Source organism: Poeciliopsis prolifica, unplaced genomic scaffold, assembly GCF_027474105.1.
Source record: "Poeciliopsis prolifica strain line A6 unplaced genomic scaffold, Auburn_PproV2 SCAFFOLD001, whole genome shotgun sequence".
In the NCBI taxonomy this organism is placed as follows: domain Eukaryota; kingdom Metazoa; phylum Chordata; class Actinopteri; order Cyprinodontiformes; family Poeciliidae; genus Poeciliopsis; species Poeciliopsis prolifica.
In genome coordinates, this window is record NW_026562376.1 from 5,536,387 (window position 1) to 5,553,313 (window position 16,927).

The 16,927-nt window shown below is 36.0% G+C and overlaps 2 protein-coding genes across 2 annotated transcripts; both read right to left on the minus strand.

Annotated features, from left to right (window-relative positions):
- Window positions 1-138: 138 nt before the first annotated feature.
- Window positions 139-783, minus strand: rpp25a (ribonuclease P and MRP subunit p25, a). Its single transcript, XM_055035299.1, has one exon. The coding sequence runs from the start codon at window positions 781-783 to the stop codon at window positions 139-141; it is 645 nt and encodes a 214-aa protein (XP_054891274.1).
- A 1,888-nt stretch (window positions 784-2,671) lies between these two features.
- Window positions 2,672-16,230, minus strand: parp6b (poly (ADP-ribose) polymerase family, member 6b). The gene is made up of 24 exons (XM_055033218.1): window positions 16,210-16,230; window positions 11,814-12,019; window positions 11,680-11,734; window positions 11,008-11,085; window positions 10,255-10,349; window positions 10,107-10,167; window positions 8,903-8,993; window positions 8,767-8,833; window positions 8,044-8,193; window positions 7,816-7,948; window positions 7,020-7,151; window positions 6,503-6,598; window positions 6,331-6,423; window positions 6,134-6,259; window positions 5,989-6,054; window positions 5,825-5,892; window positions 5,673-5,721; window positions 4,990-5,102; window positions 4,839-4,911; window positions 4,294-4,363; window positions 4,122-4,201; window positions 3,972-4,035; window positions 2,975-3,059; window positions 2,672-2,882 (listed from the first exon to the last, which is right to left on the minus strand). The coding sequence occupies exons 3-24, from the start codon at window positions 11,680-11,682 to the stop codon at window positions 2,786-2,788; spliced, it is 1,890 nt and encodes a 629-aa protein (XP_054889193.1). The 5' UTR covers window positions 11,683-11,734; window positions 11,814-12,019; window positions 16,210-16,230; the 3' UTR covers window positions 2,672-2,785.
- Between the last annotated feature and the right edge of the window lie 697 nt (window positions 16,231-16,927).

Here is a 16,927-nt window from a genome sequence, read left to right on the forward strand (position 1 = left end):
CGGCCGATCACCAATCTCCCAAAATTAAAGAAATAGGTGCACCGCTATAAATTACTTCACAAAAAACACGAGTACTTTTTTCAGCCAAACATCACTGCGAAGAAGGAACATGTAATTGCACATTTTCTGGCTTTTTAGCTAAACTTTGTAGGTTTCAGGAGGACATCTGGTCCAATCATCCAGACTGAGCCTCTTGGCAGTGTGCAGTGAATTTGGCCTGCCAGCTGTTCTTCGCAGATTCCCGCATCTCTCCTCTTCCTCTGTGGGGCTGCTGAAGGTTTGCGGAGGCTGGTAGCCCGGCTCCAGGGGATCTAGCGGGTCTTTGGAGAGCAGGATGCAGATGGCCGGCACCGTCCTCTCCACGACTGTGGTCGCCGCTTCCTGCGGTGTGCTTTCCCAAAACTCATTAATTGTCATGTAGCAAAGTTTGGACACCTGATGCAGCCCTGCCACTTTGCGCTTCAGGATTTCCACACAGGTGATGGTCTTGGTGATGCCCCTGCCCAGGCCTGTGAAGACCACCTGTCTCACTGCAGCTGCACTGCCGTCCTGTCCTTCCTCCTGCATGCGGGCAGTTGCAAACCGCAGTAAATTGCGAATTTTGCTTCCTTCTTTCACTCGCATGTGCAGGACGTCTGCAGGAAGGCCAGGAATGGGAAAAGGAGCTCTCTCCTCGGAGCGGCCGATTCTCCGCCGGGTGCTCTGCTCCGGTTGTGGAGGACAAGACGCAAACTGCACACCTGAAGACAGTGAAGAAGACTGTGAAGAAGACTGATCTTCCATTATGGTGGAAACTAGATAAGATGAGTCTTCTGCATCTGCAGGCTTGTTAATCCATTTCATTCGCAAACTTAAAGAAAATCTGCTTTGCAATCCAAACTTTTCACTTGTCTTTATCTCCTCTCGGTCTCCGTCATGTCCAATTTGTTTTGTCCTCTTGAAGCTAAGATGACAGCCTGCAGAGTGTGAAAGCCACTTCTTCTCCTAATCCCACAGTCGTGGAAGAAAAGATGTCCTTGCTCTCTTCAGCTCGGAGGACAGCTGATGCCAACAAACACATGAGGCTTAGAGAAAGACATGAAGAGTGGGACATAGAGCTCTTAAAGGCACATGCTCATTTTTCTTCCTCTAACAAAGTCACATCCATTAGTTGCAGTTTTTAAAAAAAATATTTTGTGAAATGCTTTCGAGACTTTATCTGTGTGTAGTTGTTTGAGAAACACGGATGACTGAATATGAGTTAATGAGATTTAACGAAGCGTGTAGTTGAAACAATTCTTTTGTTTTCTCAGATTTGGACTTGATCGTTTCATCTGACATTCTTATGCTGCGGTTTGGCTGATAATGAACTCCAGGAATAAAAAGAGAGAATTAAAAACACTGCGGTACAATAGGGCTGGCTGTTTTGAAGATAAATTTCCTCCTCTCTGTCTTTAGAGGCCCATATGGTCCAGGAAAAATGTCTTCCTTTGGGCTACAAACAACTTCCCAGCTCTTCACCCTTCAATTCATCGCCTGCTGGGGTGACCCAGAAAATACTTTCCACTCCACATTTACCTCCTTTTTCCCCAGTGAATGACACGAGGACAATCACACCTTAAAGCTACTGCAATTTATTTTGATATCTACACAAAACAGGGGGAAAAAAATAGTACGAAAGGATTTCTGAGACACAAATGACCAAGTGTGGGGTTTATCTGAAATTTAATGCCAAGGTATGTTATATTTGATGGTAGTAAAAATGTTAAGAGACAAATAAAGCATTTATTTTTAAGTCAACTACTGACAATGTAGTTTATTATAGTTTATAGTGAATGTAATATTCTATAACAGCTTTTCAATTAACAATATTGTCAAAATGTGTTTATTTATTCTTTAAATTAACTATTGTTTAGTCAAAAAGTTATTTTCTCCTGGCATGTTTTTTGCTCCATAAGTTGGCAGTTGGTGTTTACCATAGCAACCAGTAACTGACGGTTAGTCAATCCCTTTTTTCTTCTCCTTTTTTTTCTGTGACTGCCGTTTGTGTTCGAATCAGCTCCGTTTTCTTTACCTGTATTATATTTTTGACATATACTTTAGATAAATCCAATTACACACAAGGTTTCATGTGTATTTTTGCTTTGTTTTGACCGTTGTCATAGTTAATGCCATGCATTTTAGCTGTGTTTAATCTTACAACTGCTAACTGTTCATTGGGAACCATGGCTCTGGTTTGTTTAGGTTTATTGTCTGGATTTTAATTACTGTAAACGGGCAGAAGCTGCTGGATAGATGTCAACCACCGGCTTGATTTTCCCTCGTCAGAATAAATTCAGTGAATTCGAGACGAACAAAGAAGGGCTACAATACTACATTTTACTACATGTCATTTTTTCTTTCATGTATTTTGTTTTTATGCAGTTTCTCCAAATTGTTTTAGTGATGTAACTCATATGACATGTGGACCATTGTAAAGAGCAACAGCTAAATGAGGATCCTAAATAAATTAAACTAGACTAAACCTCATGTCATTACATCTCAAGGAAGAATGAAGAATGTGTGATGTATTTACAGATTTGATGGTTTGCTTTAAACACAATCTAGTCTTTTACAATAATGACCAAGCAAGTGAACTTTTAGGTTAAAGAAAAACAACTTTAATAAACAGTAAAAAACAGTATCCGTCAAACATAGTAAAGAAATACTGTGAAAATATAAAATATTTGCCGTTGAATACTAAAGTTATTCTGGTTTCCAGTAAATGTGTGTCGGTTCACCAGGAGGCGTGTGCACTCAGGCTTTCTCAGCTTGGCTTTGAACCAGTTGCTTGTAAAATTTCCCTCTGGATTTCTGCATCCTGCGTATTGATGTGCACGTCTCCCACCTGACCGTTTTCATACCTGTTCCAGGACAAAGCAAACCGTGGTGCAATATTAATCGTTTTTTATTGAGCTGGGAAATGGAAACAAACACTGCTGGGTGTTTTACTCACACAAAGAGGAAGCGTGTACACACGTGGTCGGACACCGGACAAACCCAAATGTTTCCGTGCTTCTGAAGAGCCTTTGAGGTTATCACTAAGACACACGGACAACTCGGTTAGATAAGACGTAAAACTACAGTGGTGGAGAAAGTACAAATTGACAACAATCTAATAAAAGTGGCACACTAACATTTTTACTTGAGCGAAAGTAAGAACTTGCTTTTACAAATATTTAAATAAAAATTGAATGTATTCTCTAATGTAATGGTCTATATATCATTAAGTGTGCCTACAGTGTCTATATTTTCTTTACTACATCAATAATGTGCTATTTTAATGAACGATAGAGCAGATAGTGCATGTTTTTATTGTTTACACTGACATTTGATCAACTCCACAGTTATTCAACCTTGTAAATGATCAACAGTGAACAACATTTAAATTTCCAGACACTATTTTCAAAACTTTTACACAAAATATTCTTTTAAACTGTTTAACTTGAATAAGTTATTGATTGCTTTCAAACTAATAAACAAATAGTAAAACAACTCAATGTGACCGTGAAGTGAATGTAGCATATTTTAGAAATGTAGTGAAGTAGAAAGTACAGACATTTAATGGTAAAATCTGCTTACAGTTAAAACCAGATATTTAAATACATTTTTTCTCACTGCCTGAAGTTAAATCAGACCAAACTGTACTTGTTTTACCTCAGTTAGAACGATCAGAATTAGTTCTATTTGCTAAATGCTAGAAAACTTGACAAGAATATTTTCTAGATTTGTTTTGTTGCAACTTTCCTTAAAATTCAAAAATTACAGACAAATAAAAAATAAATGTTTTCTGGCATTTAGCAAATGGAAATAATCTTGGTAATTCTAACTATGTTTGGTCTGATTTAACTTGAGAATAAAATGTGTATGTGTCTTTTTATTCAGTGAATGTAAATATGTGGTTTCAACATAAAGTACAGAGACATGAAAAATGAAACTGACTAAATACTCACCTTCACAAAGTGCTATGCAGCTCAGATTACGGCTTTGCAGAAACCTTAGTTGTCCTGGTTCTTCCTAAAACAAACAAAATATATATATAGGAAGAGAGATATAAGAAACAAGAAATGCTTTCTTAAAGTGCAGAATGTGATTAATCTGACCTGTTGGATTTTATTTATTCGGCTGTACTTCTTTTTGAGTTCCTCTCTGGTTGGTATTTGGTGTTGACCTTTTCCCATGTCTAAGCAGGGAGAAAATAAAAAACGACTTATGAAAGCTTTAAAATTGACAAAGAAGTTGTTTAAAAGGTAATAAGGTATGATGTATTCTTACCTGAATATTCAAAAGATATGTTTGAAATGGGACTCAGATAGATGCCTTTACCATAAGCAGCTCCATGAAGCTTCAAAACAACAAAATAAGTTTCTCAACAATTTTTTTTTTACATTAGCTGTAAAGGAACTAATAGTCCGATAGACTCGGTTTGATTGTATTCAGACCGGATAGTCTGGTAGACTCGGTTCGATTGGGGACTAAAACTGTTTTCAGAACTCTAGTTCGCATTCACACTGCACTGTGTCAAACGACTAAAACTAGCTGAAGCTGATAAAAAGTTGTAAAACATTTCACACCATTTAAATCCTGCTTTTCCTTGCTTAGTGCTGATGTTAACCCGCAGAGCAGAGAAACGGTCTCTGGTCAGGTTGCATTCGGACAGGTTTTCTACCGTTTTAAAGTCCACTTAACCGGACCGAGGTTTAAAGATGTTTTGGAATTCAAATTTGCATTCAAACCTCCCCCCAAAACTCTAGACAAACGGATTAGAGTCTGATTCAGGGCTCTGATGCTGGATTGGTCTGAATACTCTCTTACTTTACCTGTAATTTCGTGTACGACGCATTGATTAAGCCTTTTCTCAAGATGGAGTGCCAGTTTTCAATGTGAGAGCCGCTGAGGCAAAGAGAACGTTTTTATCATCAGGCTCTGATCTTGAAACATTGTGTGACGTTGAGACGTGATTTCACTCACTGGAAAGCAAAAGTGCTGCCGTATAATTTCCTGGCAGTTTGAAAGCGAACCTCCTTGGACGGAGGAGCACTGACCAGCAGGAACTGATGGGGTGTGCGCATAAACTTCAGATGCTGTGAGAAAACAGATTCACAGGAGAGAACAGAGAAAATAAAGATAAAAAACCCCCAAAAAACACACTATAGTCAATAAAGAAAACCCAACTTATTGTTATTTATGAGTTTATTACTATAATAATTCATTTATTAACAAATATGAATAAATGCATTAACATTTATTACATTAATACATTTATTAATAAAATTATATTTTTTTATGGTAATACATTTATTAAATGTTATTATTAATATATTATATTGGTAATATATCAATAATATTATATTAAATATATAATATTATATATGTAAATATATTATAGTATTATTATATTAATAATAATAATAACAATTATTATTAGTAGTAGTAACATTATTATTACCAACAATAATAATAATTATTAGTCACAATAATTATTATTACTACTACTACTACTATTACTACTACTAATAATAATAATAGTTACTATTGCAATAATAACTTCATTCTAATAATAAAATTTTTGTCCTGTTCTATTTTTGTACATATTTTTTCCTAAACGAGTCTTTCAATGACTTTTAGCCTGTGAGTGTTTTTAACCCACCTACCTTGTTGAGTGGGAGCTTGACGATGTGTGATCTGTTGCTTGCTAAAATCCTATAAGAAAAGTAGAGATGCCTGGACATTAATTTAAAACACCCTCTGATTTAACATAATTAATTTAACACAGTTTGAATGCCAGTCTAGATTAGGCCTTCACCATTGTAGCAAAGGATGAGAGAGGGGGTCTATCTTGTCCATCTGCTTCTTTATCTCAGAGTATGGACCCTGAATATGAAGGAAAGCAATTAAATTAAACCCAATTAAGGCTGAAAGTCAGGGAGAGAGGAATATGTTCATCTTTTTTTTTTTTATAACAATCACCTGAGCCATCCTCCTGATTAGCAACACGCCGTCCAGAGCTTTCTGCAGCCTTTCATAACTCTTCCTCTGTCACAGAAAGCACTGATAATTTAATACAATATAAAAAATACGCAGCTATTTGTGAGCAGAAACTTTTAGCTGATACCTTGGGGCTAAAGGCCAGAATTTTGGGGTTGCACGGATCAACAACAGAGGGGTAAGGTTCAAATATGATGCTTTTTCGGGACGACTGAAGGGCGGCTCTGCACATGGCCACCAGCAGGTCGATCACCTGGAGCAACAGAAATTACTGAAATACCGACATATAAAATCAGTCCTGCAGCACATGAACAAGTCGCTGACCTCTGCACCAGTCGCGACCTCTTCTGTAGCTCCAGACATAACTCCCAGTGTATGATAGGAAAATACGCAAAGCTCCCTGGTGCAAACTGCAGTCTGCAAATAAAACCAGAATCTCCATTAAACACCCACACACTTCTGAATCTCCAACTAATTTAATTTCATAAAGTCGTACCTTAAGCATCGGCCCATTTTGGAAAACGTGTCGCTCGTCACAAACAACGCAGTATTCATTCAGCGTTGGGATTCTCTGCTCAGCGTACCTCATTATCTGTGCACATGGATTAAGATTAGATTTATTTTAAAACATTACAAAAAACAAACTACAGCACTATTTTACAAAGCAATACTTTACCAAAAATGAAACAGGCTAAAGTAAATTTCACTAATATAGTGAAATATAGCATTGAAGAAACTACACTTGGTTGTTGCTGTTTAATATATTAAGAGTCTCAGTGTCTTAAAAAAACAAAAAAACAAAAAAACTGCATATTAAAACAGGGAAACAGTATTTTCAATTATAAATCCTACAGTAACTGGAAACAACCAGCACTGTTAAATGTTTACATTTTTAGATTTTGGCTGAAAACTGATGCTAAAGTTTTAATGTTAAGTATTTGTGCTGAGTTGAGATTCATTATTTTTTTAAAAAACAAGAATGTGTATCAAGGAAGAACAGAATCCTGCCTTGCCTGAACTAAGAAGCCGTGTTGGAGGGTCGGCGTGCTTTTACAGTGTCTGATGGCCTGGGAGGTGAACAGCAGCTCCACCAGCTGTTTGGTGCTCAGATGTGCAGAAGATTTGACAGCTGAAATCATCACTCTCTGCAGATAAAACCAGACATTGTTTCTGTTCACTTCCAACTTTCAGAGCCCATTTATAGCAAAAGCAGGTTAGGATGAATCTATGGGGGATAGAAAACATGTTGATTACATTTTTTGCACAAAATCATTCTTAGATAATGAGATTTCTGAATATTTTGAGCTATTTTAGGGCCTCTGTCACTTTAAATCCAAAGAAGCGGCTGCTGGCCACGCCCCCCAGCTCAATGTTTACACTCGAGTGAAAATGGCTGAAAGCAGATTCGCAACTATAAAAACTGTCTCTTCTCGCTGCCATTGTACAGCAGTTAAACCAGCTGACCAAACTTCGTGGAGCCTGGGTTGTTAGGTAACGGGCAGAGCTCCGCTGTGGTTCCGACTTAACAGTCTGGAAGTTTTAAAAATGGCTCATTTTCCAGACAACAAAAATAAATGCAACTTATTTTTTTGAGTGCATGAATTGTTTCTAGAAGCAGCTGAGACCCAAATGAAAGAACAAAAACATATAAATGTTAATTTTGCTTAATAGATCCACTTTAAACACCAACACTTCTAACACAAATTGAGTTTAGAATTTTAAGTTGATTCCAAGCAAAATAAACACATTTGGTAAATAAAATAAAATAAATTTCCGCCCGAGAAATGGTTACTAACAGGAAGTCCCAACCTTTCCTCCAGCTGTGTAAGTGAACAGTTCTCCCGTTGAGTTCTTCATGTTGTAAGAAGTTGTTTGACTGGTGAAGTGATTACGTTTCATTGCATTCCTTTCTTTGTCAGTTGGTTCCTGCATCTCATTTGGCCTGTTCATGTTCGAGAAAACACAATACATGCATCAATGAACTGATCCATCCAAACCTCGAGGAGAGAAGAGATGTTTTATGAAGCTTCATTGTACTTTGAAGGTGGTAACCAAATGCTGAATCGAGCGCTGAATTTCTTGATGGTGCCGCTGGGTCGGAACCAGCTGTGTCTGCTCTTTCTCTGGACTACTGGGCTGTCGTTGATCAGATGTTTCCACTCCTGAGATATGAAGACTCTAAGAATACTGAGGAACAAACAAAAATTGGTAACCAAAAGAAGGTCCATTCATTATTTCAAGCTGCAATCATGTATGGGGGATTTCTTTTTTCTTTTGCGTTACTTTGTAGATTTTTGTACAACTTTCCGTGACATCTTATTTGTCAATTTTCTAGAAAAATTTTTAAATTACTAAGATATAAAAGTCAAACATTTGCAAGATAAAAACTCAAATATTGAGATTAATCTAATAAATGTTCCTTAACAAAAAGTGTATATTTTCTAAGATTTTAAAGCCAAACATTTTCCACTTTAGATCTCAGAAATTTTCTAGTTTTGATATAGGTAAAATTCAGAGAATAATCTCAAAGTTTCAAAGATTTTTTTGGAGAAATATACTTCTTTTTGTCCCATCCATGATGGCCCTGACATCAAAGTTAGTAGCTCAATTTTTATACAATTATCTGCAATCATTTTGTATGAAAGTACCGATTTGAATTGTTTTTGCAAATCTATTGCAAGAAAATGCAATATTTTTGTGAGGAAATGCAAAACAAACAGATTTTAAAAAAATCCTGCTGTCTACTAAGAGAAAACTTACTTTTGCAGTTGTCTTCCTATACTGAAATCATCAATATTGGATGGTTGGAAAACATCTACAGAGGGAGCTGTGGTGAGAAACATCGATTACTCAGATGTCAGGATGGTAGGTTGAGGTTTTAGTTCCCGGGGCTCACCAGGTCCGTCCAGATACTGAGACGGGGAGAAGTGCAGGCGGATGACGATTGGCTCTGATGCATTAATCCTCCAGGCTGTAGCCACTTCCACCTGAAGACACCAAACACTGAGATCAGACCGAACCGGAAATCTGTAATCTCTGTTTGGTTTCTTTACTGTTTGGAAGAGTCGACTGTAGGAAAGCTGCATAACTTCCAGTCATCTTCCAACGTCTATGTGGGATGAAGGTTCAAGCTGATAAAAATATACTTCTGTTAAATTTCAAGTCTCATGTTTCTTTTATTGTACAACAAAACTGAAAAAAACTCATTAAATACACTCTTTGAATGCAGAATATTAACTTTTTTAAATATTTGGCATACTGGGCTTTCTTATGTGTTTTAAAAGTCCAATTCTCTCATAGAACAAAATATTAGGGCCATCGTAGATGAAAATAAAGGAGTACATTTCTGCCAAAGCACTCTGAAGTTTTTGAGATGAATCTCAGAAATTTTCTAGAAAAACCAAGGAACACTCTGAGTTTCAAATGTTGAATATTTTTGACTTTTGAAAATTTCCAAAGCTCAAAAATTTTCTACTTCTGAAACTCAGAAATTCTCGTCTTTTCTAGGAAATTTCTTGAGATTAATCCCAAATTTTCTTAGTCCTTACTGCAAATTTTCAACAATTCCAAGTAAAATTGTTGAAATTGTGTGAGCTCTCACGTCCTCACACAATCCTCACACAATTTTTAAAAAATTATTATTATTATAGAGATTAATCTCAAAATTTCTGAGTTTTTGGCAGAATTTTGTTTCTACCAACAGTGGCCCCAATACACCATTGCAATCTAAAAACCCAGCTGAGCGATTTTTGAAACTATTCAACAAACTGCCTCTCTATTTTTATGTTGTATTAAATTAACAAATGAGACCAATGTCAATCTATGTACAGTATATGGCAGATTCAAATTTGAAGTAATATTGATTTCACTAACATGCTGAGAATCTATTGAGGGACATAAATATTAGGGTGATGGAAAGGAGTCCTTCCAACATGGACATGGAACTCATCAACAAATATAATTCATCAAAATACTGATGGAAGCTGGTCAGAAATTAACAATTGATGCTGATCAAGGTTCTAAAAACGTATAAATCATCTTAATTTAAAAAATTTGTTTTTTACTTGAATATTCTGTAATAAAACAACAATTTAACTTACATCCACAATGTTGGGGTTAATGTTCAGCTCCACATCTATGTCATCAATCGATGGGTATTCCCTAACAAAAGAAGAAAAGGGGGGACTTTTATGGGAAATTCAGCTAAGATCTTTACATTTTCAAGAACCCAACAAAAGATTTTTCTACCTGACAGAGACAGCAGCATCTGAGTACAAAGACCGGACGGCTGCCATGTCTGCATCCAGCTGGTGATGATGATAAAGGTCAGTGGCACAGCTCTCCTGCTGAGACAAACACTAATATGCTTACTGTACGTCCACTCTGATGGCTCGGCGCTGCGGGTGGCTGAAGGGCTGAAATACTTTAAAAGCAATAGCTGGGAGGAGTCCTGCAGCGATTAGAAAATGCTTTCAACGCAGAATGCAGGGAATATTTAGCCTCGGTTTGATTTAAATTGAAAAATAAGTTCAGCACAGATGTGATTATGTAATAACACACACTGATCATAATAATTAAATACTATAGGAGACAATCCCAGAATCAGACCTGATTGTCATTAATTCAATTTAACAAAAAAGAAGATGAAATTTCAAGTAAACTGTTTTTCTATCTGCTGAAACATATTTTTAATTTGTTATTTTTACATTTATGCTCTTATGACCTAAATTATACATATAAACCATTTTGATTTGGTTAGATTTGGTTTGATTTCAAAACTGTCCTGTAAAATAAAAAGTGAATTGAAGGAGTGTTTTTGCCTCTTTTTCAACTTCAACTATCTGGACCTGAAAGTTATGACACTTCGTTGTGTGTGTTTTAACCGTGCAATCAGGGTTTAAAGTGCATAATTTAAAACATTTTGTCTTATTGGCAGGATGTGAATAAGAAGGTTAAATATAATCTGCAAGGTTTATTTTTTACAGTTTCACTGAAAATCACCTGGATTCCACACAGGAAGTCCTCTGGGTCGCTGCCTTCTTCGTCGCTGCAGCTCTCAGCCCACTGCTGCCATGCATCCTGTGGTTAGTAGAGGAAAATTGTCAACTAAAAGTGCTTATTTAGTAATTTAGTTTTGCTCATTTATGTATACATTTATTTAATAATTTATTTTTATAAAGTAAATAAGTAATTATTTAAGTGAGTTTCTGGGGATCACCAGAAAATATTTATTGAGTAAGTAGTTGGTTGTGAAGAATAAATAGTTAAGCAAGTATTTATTTAGTTATTTTTAAGTAAATATTATATTTACTTAATAAATATGTATATTTCATTAATATTTGCAAATATTAATACATAAGTATTGTTTTATTAAATAAGTAAATAAATACCTTTAAAAATATCAACCAAAAGCTAGAATGAATGTATTCATCAAATACAGGAATGTTTATTTATTTATTAAACAAATACATATTTGTTCATTTAAATCTGAACCAAAAGCTAGCATTTATTTATTTATTAAATGAGCACTTGCATTTGTTCAACATTTAATTATTTTACTTTATTCCTCTATTTATTCATTGATCGATCTCTGCTCTTCCCATCAAAAATAAATCAATAGTCAAATTAACTTTGCCATAAGCAGTCAACAACATGTTGATTTTATGGACTCACCATGTGGTCATTTCATTGATTCTCTGTCAGAAGTGATCAGTTTTCCTCACGTTGACTGTAACCATTAAAAATAATAAATAACTTCAAAAGCTCTCAACAACAAATAATAATTATAAACCCAATTAAGTACATACAAAATAGCTTTTACCTCTCCTCTGGGAATATATTCGGCCTTCTCATATTTCAGATGACAGCAGGTTTCCCAGGCGTGTCAGGGAGATCCCAGCTGGAAGAGGGTTTCCTGTCTGGAAACTCTTGCTCATTAGTCTCTCTCTGTGTGGGACCACATGTTCAGTCTGGCTTGCAGGTCACATGACTGAGGGGAAGTTCAGGTTTACACCTGACCAGGATCAGAGAGCAGAGCTGCTTGTTGTCTCTAAAACTTTCAAGTGCATCTTTTTTTTTTTTTTTTTTTTATGGAATCAGTTTCACGAGTCACGTCTAACATCCTGATTTAAACAAAGAGCAGAGCTGCAAGGGGGTTGATGGATGATGGCCAGGGCGCTGTTTGACATCTATTAGTCACCCTGTCTCTGTGCTGCATCACCGCTGACCTTAATCAGCAGTTAGCCTTGTTAGCAGCCGCCTGCTGCTCTGCAGTCTGGTCAGATTAGATATACTTCCACGACTCCCTGCACCGGTGCACTTCTTCTCTCGACAGGTCTTCTCGGGATAATCTACTTAAGGGGGTTGATTGAGAACAAATTCATGGATTCTTGGGGTTTATGCTAGCCTGCTTACAAAATATCTTGTCTGGCTTTCTCCCCTTCAATCTGACTGTCTCAGGGCGAGTTTGATTTTCTATGCTGCTCTATGCTACCTTCACACTGCAATGATCCAAATCCGACTGTTTGTTTTCCTTAATCCAACCCGTAACTGATCTTTTTCTGACAGTCTGAACAACAGAGATCGGGCCTCTTGGATATGTGATTCTAAATCCGATACATTTCTGATCTTTTAAAATTTAAATTGGGATCTGAACCTTGTTGATACTCGATAAACGTCACAACTCTGCGTCGAATAGACAAACAACGAATGATGAGGATTAAGTTGTTAATGCAATAACAACTTTAAAATTGTAAAATATGCGCCACCATTAGCATAATGTTTACATCCACAAACACGGAGCATCTTCTTCTTCTCTTACGGCGGTTGGCTAAACACGAAGCACGCTCGCTAAGTGTGACGTTTCGGCGCCCTCTGCCGCGCGTGCGGGACACTTTCAGCTGGTTTGTTGCTCAGACGGTGATCAAGTCGAATATAAACGAAAAAGTATGAGGGTGGTTGGGATTTCACAAAAAAATAGGTACTGAGCATTAAAGTCTGCAGTGTAAACGTAGCAGTAGAATTATTCAATGGCGGCGGAGAAACTGAAGGAAGCCTCCAGTCCGTATTAGCCGACTTTTCAAATATTGAATTAGCTTTAGCAACCGCCTTGTTCAGATCGGCTCTTCTCTCTTCAGTGGGTCATAGTTGTTTACAACATGCAGTGAGCTATCATAACTTCCAACTGGCGCATTGCAAAGAATACGGGCAAACCTTAGTAATTGGATAACATTAAAAACATTAGCTCTCAATCGGTTAGCTTAATACTGCGCGCCTTTGCACAACTCAGGTGCAAAAAATACAAATCCGGAAGCAACAAGAAACTATTTTCAAACAGCAGTTTGTTCTGTGATTGTGTTCACCAACATCAAGATGTGTTTCCATTAACCACGCGCAAACTGAAATTACAAAAATAAATTTGCTTAATGGAAACAGGCGGATTTTGATTTAAAATAAAAACCTCAAGCTTTTTGATAAAAGCAGGGTCGAATTAGAGCAAAACTGAAATGGAAACACTTTTTTCCGGATCACACAAGTGACGTCATCAGCAGCCGGATACTACTACTGCTGGCGAAAACGACAAAGAAGACCACAGGAAGTGATAGGAGGATGAAGGGGGTTAATTATCAGACAATGTGCAGCTGTCTCCACCAGAGCTCTCACGTCCTCACACAATTCATGATAAGTTGTGTGTCATTTGAATGTGTTGAATGGCTCTCCTGTAATTAAAATTTTCTGCTTAAAAAGTATTGACACAACTTTAACCTTTTCATATTTTCCCTCATTGTAACCACACACTTCAATATATTTTATTCAAATGTAATATGATAGCTCAACACAAAGCAGAAATATTAAAATAACAATCAACTAATTTAGTAATCTATTAACAGTTAGCCAATTTCTGAAAGAATAACATACTCAGAGCTGTAATTAAGCCAGAACTGTACAAAATGTAAATATATATTTTTATTTAAGATGTTTAAAAATCTTTTGTCTGTAAATATATTTTACCAAAATATCCTCAACTGACAGTTTTAATGTCACTTGGTTCAAATTCTAAATTTTTTTTTTTTTACAAAATATCCGTTTAGAACCTTTTACTTTATATTTATAAATCAGATAATTCAAAAAGAATATTGACAGACTAGCCTTACAACATCTCAATACGTTAAGCAGAAAGGACTGAGTTTTACTATAGATGTTATTGATTGTATTTCTTTTTTGCTACAAATGATCAAACATACTATGGGGAGATTGTCTTATTTGACAATAAAATGTTTATTTTCTTATTTAAACAGGAATTGGATTGTTTATTTATTTGCATATTTTAATGTACTTCTAGTATAAATTAGACTTAAATAAAAAATCTGCAGAATGTGCCAACTTTTTTCCATCCATTAATGGTCAGAATAATCTATGTGTTAATTCTTAACTAAAATAATTGTTAGACGCAGCCTTATTGTGAAGTGGATTGAAAATGAGTTTCCACTGACATTTTTGCGCTTTATTCTCTGGAAAATAGCTAAAGCTGAGCCAGATGGCCTGGAGAACGTCTGTGAATAACTGCTCATCCCTTCTGAACTGGATATGCTCCAGGATCCCCGAGAATGATCTGGATTCCCTTCCTGAAGCACGTACTCTGCAAAGTGATCTTGTATAAGGCAACGAAAATGGACTTGGTCTTGTTTGTCTTCTAATTTATATCAAGTGACGTCTGTATAATGTTCACACGTCTGGAATAAATTACTTGTCGGGCGCTAATCAAGTTACAATACTTCAGCAGTTTATCTAGTTTCATCCACCAGGATAAAACTGCAGACAGGTGAAATTAAAGGAGGTTTAAGACAGTTCAGTCAATCGACCACAAGAGGGGGCTGGAGCTGAATTGTTGAGCGTGTCCCACATTCTGGTTGCACAGCTTCTTACTGTTGCACAGCACATTCAGCCAATATGTAAAATGATAGAAAATGGACACGTTAAATTAAATATGACTTGAAGAGACTTTTGTGACTTTAGGTTTTGTTTTATAGTTGTAATGGGTTGTGTTGTGCTTTCAGCTGTAATTGTTAATCTGTTTGATTTTATTATTATGCTAGACTTGAAATGAATTTCCCTCTGAGTGGAGTTGGGCATTTTCTCTGAGGGAGTGGCTTCTTTTGGATTTACGGTGTGTAAACGTATGCTTTTCTGTATTGGGTAAGAGTTCGGAATCAATTTTCTCCTTCCAAGACAATGAAAGTCCCTACATGCTGCAATATATTGGCCATTTTCTAAGTTTATATTTTGCTTTGTGGAATATGAGCGTTTTAATTTAAAGTTAAATCCATGGTCTTTTTGTGCAAAACCTCAGCAAATTTAGGCCTGTTCTGTCAAATTATATGAAAACATTGTGATGTTTTTCTTTGATTTGGAAGTTAAAACAAATATTTGTCATGGTTTTTTTTTTGTTTTTTTGTTTCAGGATTAAAAACATCCACACTGCAAAAACACAAACATTTTAGCAAGTAAATTTGGACTAGTCTCTAGTGCAAATGTCCTTCTATGCTTGAAATAAGACAAAATTAACTTACAAGTAACTTTTCAGGAAAATATAAGAGCTTGTTTTAAGTAAATAATGCCTTAATAATGATTTTAAAAACATTAATTTCAGTTATAACAAGCCATTTTCCCATGTTATATATTTCACCATATATATTGGTCAAAAAATATTGGTAAATATTTTTTCACCAATATTAAGAAATTATTGACTTAAAACAAGCTCTTATATCTTGCTAAAAAGTTGCTTGTTTCAATATATCACAATATTTGCACAAGAAACTAGATCAAAAATACTTAATAAGATTTTGAAGTGCATGTTCTGGATTTGGTATAAAAAAGAAAAGGCGAACTCCCTTCCCCTTGTATTGGCTGTATTTCCAGATGAGACAGCAGATCTTGACCATATTCATTTACCAGGCAGGAATCTGTAGGTATATGCTGACAACGCCCATGGGGAGGATTTGATTTTATGTGAGCTACGGTATGTCAGATATGTGTCTTGGAACCAGTGGTCACTCAGATCTGTGTGACATGATTTATCATGACAGCCCAACGGAGGCGCACATCCACCCTCTATTTGTGGTGAAGTTTCTGCCTGAGCCTAACCAGAAATCTGAGTGTTGGTGTCCCACCCACTGAGTCGGTCAATAATAAGGTTACATGCACTTGAGTCATCGCCTGTCTCCATCCCAGCAGGGTAATAACTCCATCAGGTCTGAAGAACGCCATTCGTGGCAGCAAGAAGAGGAACCCTGCTGATCTAAAAAAAAAACAAAGCGAAAAAGACTTTTTAGAGAACATAAAAACTACTGAACAGACTGTTTATTGTTGTCTGTTGATGTATTTTAAACTGAAGAAAATAGTTATGCATTTAAGTAGGACGGTGTACAAAGAATACAGATTCTTTGTATCTGTATTTTTTTCAAATAAGTAAAACAAAAAAGAAAATAAGTAGGACAAAGAAAAACATGTGCATACATAACCAAGAGTCAAATAGTTTGCTTACCACTACTTTTATTTTTGAAAATAGAGATGAAGCGATTGCACTACAAAAACACAAAGTCTAGCCAAGTATTTCTTTTGGTCTAGTTTCTAATGCAAACATCTTAGTACACTTGAAACAGGACAAAACTAACTTATAAGTGATCATTCAGCAAGAAATCTGAGCTTGTTTTAAGCAAATAATTTCTTAATATTGATCAAAAAGTACTGGTTCCACTTATAGCAAGACATTTTTTCCATAAGTTAATTTATCTGCCAATAGAATTATTACTTGTTCTGTATGAAGTAATTATTTACTTCAAACAAGTGATTTTTTCTTGCTGAAAAGTTACTTTTAACTTAGTTTGAGTTTAAGATATTTTCTCTAGAAACTAGACCAAAA

Bases quoted from the DNA above. Each gene is read 5' to 3' on its own strand.
- rpp25a (XM_055035299.1), bottom strand. From the start codon at position 783: ATGGAAGATCAGTCTTCTTCACAGTCTTCTTCACTGTCTTCAGGTGTG.
- parp6b (XM_055033218.1), bottom strand. The intron at 6,260-6,330 runs GTCAGCGACTTG...CTGTTGCTCCAG, and splicing joins AGGTCGCGACTGGTGCAGAG to GTGATCGACCTGCTGGTGGC. The intron at 4,202-4,293 runs GTAAGAATACAT...CTCCCTGCTTAG, and splicing joins CATATCTTTTGAATATTCAG to ACATGGGAAAAGGTCAACAC.